The following is a 6000-nucleotide window of genomic DNA, read 5'->3' on the forward strand; positions in this document are numbered from 1 at the left end:
GCATCTGAATGGTTTAGAAAGGGAAGACTCTCACGAACACAATGCTGTTCTCTGTTTTGCACCTTTATTTAACTTGGCAAGTCAGTTAAGAACAAATTATCTTCAATGACAGCCTAGGTAGGAAAAGTGGGTTAACTGCCTGTTCAGGGTCAGAATGACAGATTTGTACCTTGTCAGCTCGGGGATTTGAACTTGCAACCTTTCGGTTACTAGTCCAACGCTCTAACCACTAGGCTACCCTGCCGCCCCTCTACAACCCCCCACTAGTGTCACGCGACTCGTCTGATGGTAACACCTGTGAATGAATGGTAGCATGGAGGTAGCTTTGTGCCAAAAAAAATACAAGGTGTTAAAAGTGTGTCCAAAAATAATTGAATATATCCAGAGCTTTCTAATATCTTCTTGATATACAGTAGGACAGACACTGCAAAAACCTTATTCCTCATGATGTATTTTTTGACTGTATTTTTATTGCCATTTATGAATGTGTTATTCAATGGAACTTGTTTGACCCGATAGGTTATCCAAGCTCGACTAGGCAACTTGTTGTCCGTGCACTTTCAGTGATCCTAAATGTGTCAACTCACAGCTTGTGTACTTAGTCAAACTCGCCGCTGTCCAAATAATTGATTCGTTCGTTACAAAACTACTGTGTAGCACAATGTCCTATTAAACACAGCAATTACCCCATTAGACTAGCAGGCCATGTATAATTAGGCTGTGACCTTGGACAACCTCTTCAAAGGATTGTTAGTTAGAGAAATGGTCAAAAGTTAAACCATTAAATCATTAATAAAAACTGTCAATAATTGAGTCATTTCTCAAGGGGTGGGTAGAGTATATAGTTATTATTGCAGGCTGGATTTGTGGCTTTTCTATTCTTCTCTACTAATGCACGGGATCTAACATACAGTATTTTTTAGCTAAATGTTAACAGCATGGCGATACAGTATACTCAATTTGCAGTGTGGCCTCCGGACATATTCAAGACAAATGTGGCCTCCGGACCTAGTGAAGACTGAATGTTGCCTCCGGACCTAGTGAAGACTGAATGTGGCCTCCGGACCTAGTGAAGACTGAATGTTGTCTCTGGACCTAGTGAAGACTGAATATGGCCTCCGGACCTAGTGAAGACTGATGTTGTCTTTCGACCTAGTGAAGACTGAATGTTGTCTTTGGATCTAGTGAAGACTGAATGTTGTCTCTGTACCTAGTGAAGACTGAATGTTGTCTCCGGACCTAGTGAAGACTGAATGTGGCCTCCGGACCTAGTGAAGACTGATGTTGTCTTTCGACCTAGTGAAGACAATGTTGTCTCCGGACCTAGTGAAGACTGAATGTTGTCTTTCGACCTGGCTGGGGCTAAATGCGTTTGACACCCCTGATATAATAACAACAACAACAACAACAGTAAAAGGACAAACACATGGCTTCCTCCAGCCCAGCTGACCTATGACATTATCCCTCCCACCATAAGTCAGATTCTGCCTCAGACAACACATTTATAAACCTTATTCTGTTATGGTGGAACAAACTCCCTCACGACGCCAGGACAGCGGAGTCAATCACCACCTTCCGGAGACACCTGAAACCCCACCTCTTCAAGGAATACCTAGGATAGGATAAGTAATCCTTCTCACCCCCCCCTTAATGATTTAGATGCACTATTGTAAAGTGGCTGTTCCACTGGATGTCAGAAGGTGAATTCACCAATTTGTAAGTCGCTCTGGATAAGAGCGTCTGCTAAATGACTTAAATGTAAAATGTAATGTAAATGTATTCACAGTCATTTGATTGGTAACCTACGACACAAGGGCAGCTTTGCTGGAAACCGAACTCAAGAGAGTTTAGATGACTTGTTTGCCAACTATTTATAGGGTTGAGGATGTGCAGTCAGTCAGCGTTTTAACATTGCACAGACTGGTGTCATCCATTACTTTATATGGGTATGGGATTTAGCAAATGTTTTTTTTTCTGCAAAGCAAAGTCACATTTCCATACTGTAGCTTGTAACAAGAAAGTGGGCCACTTCAATCTAACCTGGGAGTGTTTAGAAACATTACATGAATCTAATAACTTTGTTTACACAACTATACTGCCCACTAATGGGTTAAAACCAAGTGCAAAGCGTTTTTATGGTTAGAGCGTTGGGCCAGTAACCCGAAAAGGTTGCTGGGGATCGAATCCCCGAGCTGACGAGGTAAAAATATGTCGTTCTGTCCCCTGAACAAGGCAGTTAACCCACTGTTCCCCTGAACAAGGCAGTTTAACCCTCTGTTCCCCTGAACAAGGCAGTTAACCCACTGTTCCCCTGAACAAAGCAGTTAACCCACTGTTCCCTGTGGCGCCGAAGACGTGGAGGTCGATTTAAAGCAGGCCCTCGCACCTCTCTGATTCAGAGGGCTTGGGAAGACACATTTCAGTTGAAGACATTCAGTTGTACAACTGACTGGGTATCCCCCATTTCCCTTTACACTCAAAGGATTGTGTGTACTCCGGCACCATGTACTGTATTTTAAAAGCCATGTGTTTCGTGTATATGTGTGGCTCTGGAGTACTCTTGAACTTCCATCGTTCACAGCTCCTCTTAAACCTTTAGAGTCTCGTCATGAGATCACGACTGACCCGAATGGCTCTGCGTTTCAGGCTACGTCTTTACTGAAAGTAGAGAACGACAACTTTTTCAATGAAAGAGATCTGTGGTTGGTTCTGAAGAACAGAAATGCCTGCATGTAGCCTACAAATGCCCAAAGAGATCATCTGTTGGACCAGACAATAGCCTGGGGTCGAGATTACCCAAGAGTTGACACGACTAGTTATTTCTTCTTCACAAATTCTTGAACCTGAAAACCATGTTTTTATCTAAAAGCTAAGCGGGATGTCAAAGTGTATCTCATCAGAAACAGAAGCCAGCAGCCCAGCACCCTCGAATACAAGGGTTTTTAGAGGTAATATTAGACCTATTGAGCCTGTGTTTGTTCCATAGTTCCTATTCATGTTCAGTACCTGATCTTTTATTTATTTTTTACCCCTTTTAATCTCCACAATTTCGTGGTTTCCAATTGGTAGTTACAGTCTTGTCTCTTTGCTGCAACTCCCATACAGACCTGCGAGAGGCAAAGGTCGAGAGCCATGCGTCCTCCGAAATACATCCCAACCAAGCTGCACTGCTTCTTGACACAATGCCGGCTTAACCTGGAAGCCAGCTGCACCAATGTGTCGGAGGAAACACTGTTACACCTGGCGATGGTGTCAGTGTCCTCTGAGCCCGGTCTGCCGCAGGAGTCGCTAGTGCATGATGGGACAAGGACATCCCTGCCGGGCCGAACCCTCCCGAAATTTGGACGACGTTGAGCCAATCGTGCGCAGCCCCATGGGTCTCCCAGTCACGGCCGGCTACGACAGATCCTGGACTCAAACCCAGAATCTCTAGTGGCACAGCTAGCACTGCGATGCAGTACCTTAGACCACTGTGGCACTCGGGAGGCCCATTTATACCTAATCTAATGACTATCGTAATAATGGGCTTGTTTGTCCAGGAGTATAGAGATAGTTCACCCAAACTACAAAATTACATTTTGGTTTCCTTATCCAATAAACAAGGTATGACAGCATTCCATGCTTTGGTTTGGCTTACCTGTCCACCGTTTCAAACGCTAACCTTTTAGCACTTGTGGTACAAATCCAATGCAAGTCAATGGTACCTATATTAGCATTAGCATCACTCTATGTCTGGGAAACTGGCCCATGACTGTCTGATCTACAAACACTTAACTCCTTGAAGACAGGTGTCCATTTAAAGACGATCATTATGTTAATTTCCGGGGGTTGTTTTTCCATTTTTTGTTTGTTTTGTTCACTAACCCTTGACAAGAGGATATGATCTAGCTGGAACGAGCCGTTCTGAACACGATGAGCCAGACTGTGCAATAGGCAGATAGATCTAAAAAAATAAATAAACCCCTGTCATTTGTGTTTTTCTACAAAAGCCCATTTATGTACTTAAATGATGCTAATGATTTTTGACTCATGATAATGTATTCATTCATCACAATTATACCCCAGAACCCATATGTCATTCAAATGTAAATAAAGACATCATTATTTAGATGATTTCCATTCCATTTACTAAAGCAATTACACACAGCATAGTAAATATTTGCTTTAATACATTTTACATAGTATTAGGGTATGAAATGAATGATGTCACTAATTACTTTTCGGGTCCTCAATTCCAATTGGACCAGGGAGTGTGTAATCATAGGTCCTCAATTCCAATTGGATGAGGGAGTGTGTGTGTAATCATAGGTCCTCAATTCCAATTGGACCAGGGTGTGTGTGTAATCATAGGTCCTCAATTCCAATTGGACCAGGGAGTGTGTGTAATCATAGGTCCTCAATTCCAATTGGATGAGGGAGTGTGTGTGTAATCATAGGTCCTCAATTCCAATTGGACCAGGGAGTGTGTGTAATCATAGGTCCTCAATTCCAATTGGACCAGGGTGTGTGTGTAATCATAGGTCCTCAATTCCAATTGGACCAGGGAGTGTGTGTAATTATAGGTCCTCAATTCCAATTGGACCAGGGAGTGTGTAATCATAGGTCCTCAATTCCAATTGGACGAGGGAGTGTGTAATCATAGGTCCTCAATTCCAATTGGACCAGGGTGTGTGTGTAATCATAGGTCCTCAATTCCAATTGGACCAGGGTGTGTGTGTAATCATAGGTCCTCAATTCCAATTGGACCAGGGAGTGTGTAATCATAGGTCCTCAATTCCAATTGGACCAGGGTGTGTGTGTAATCATAGGTCCTCAATTCCAATTGGACCAGGGAGTGTGTGTAATCATAGGTCCTCAATTCCAATTGGACCAGGGAGTGTGTAATCATAGGTCCTCAATTCCAATTGGACCAGGGAGTGTGTAATCATAGGTCCTCAATTCCAATTGGACGAGGGAGTGTGTAATCATAGGTCCTCAATTCCAATTGGACCAGGGTGTGTGTGTAATCATAGGTCCTCAATTCCAATTGGACCAGGGAGTGTGTGTAATCATAGGTCCTGAATTCCAATTGGACCAGGGTGTGTGTAATCATAGGTCCTCAATTCCAATTGGACCAGGGAGTGTGTCCCTAAGGGTAGCAGGTTCTATACGTACTATAGTAGGGCTACACACCTTTAGACGAGGACCCGTAGAACCCTATAGTCAACAGTGAGTGAGTATATACAGAATAGGGTTCCATTTAGACCCCCCCCCTATATTATAGTTAGAACAGAGTAATAGGTAACCAATATTATAGTTAGAACAGAGTAATGGGTAACCAATATTATAGTTAGAACAGAGTAATGGGTAACCAATATTATAGTTAGAACAGAGTAATGGGTAACCAATATTATAGTTAGAACAGAGTAATGGTAACACCTTTGACTACCCACGCGCACATCCACACCCACAAGCAAACCCACGCGCACATCCACAAGCAAACCCACACGCACATCACCATAGGGGGCATCTCCATAGGGATCTCGGCCAATTCTACACATTTCGCCATAGGGGGCATCTTGCCCAATTCTACACATTTCACCATTTTTTTTTCTTTTAAATTTTACCTTTATTTAACCAGGCAAGTCAGTTAAGAACAAATTCTTATTTTCAATGACGGCCTGGGAACAGTGGGTTAACTGCCTGTTCAGGGGCAGAACGACAGATTTGTACCTTGTCAGCTCGGGGGTTTGAACTTGCAACCTTCCGGTTACTAGTCCAACACTCTAACCACTAGGCTACCCTGCCTAGGGTGAAGAGAAATGTTTTCAGTTTTAAATATGACATCTGAGTGTGACTGACTGACAAAATGAATGTGCACCCCCGGCTGGTAAATTCGACCATGATTACTACGTTTAGATAGCTGGCCACTAGAGTAATTTACCAAATGTTAGGTGACATGGGCTAATTTAGTGACTGACTATCAATGACTAACATATCAATATCAAAACCAGGGGCACA

General features: G+C 43.0%; 1 protein-coding gene across 1 annotated transcript in view; it reads right to left on the minus strand.

Moving 5' to 3' along the window:
• Positions 1–5540, minus strand: part of LOC135513459 (chondroitin sulfate proteoglycan 4-like) — an 82248-nt gene extending 76708 nt beyond the window's left edge. Inside the window, exon 1 of the mRNA XM_064936338.1 lies at positions 5429–5540. Within this exon, the coding sequence (XP_064792410.1) occupies positions 5429–5540 (112 nt within the window). The remainder of the gene's footprint in view (positions 1–5428) is intronic.
• Positions 5541–6000: the final 460 nt, after the last annotated feature.

Source organism: Oncorhynchus masou, chromosome 25 (genome assembly GCF_036934945.1).
Source record: "Oncorhynchus masou masou isolate Uvic2021 chromosome 25, UVic_Omas_1.1, whole genome shotgun sequence".
Taxonomy (NCBI): Eukaryota; Metazoa; Chordata; class Actinopteri; order Salmoniformes; family Salmonidae; genus Oncorhynchus; species Oncorhynchus masou.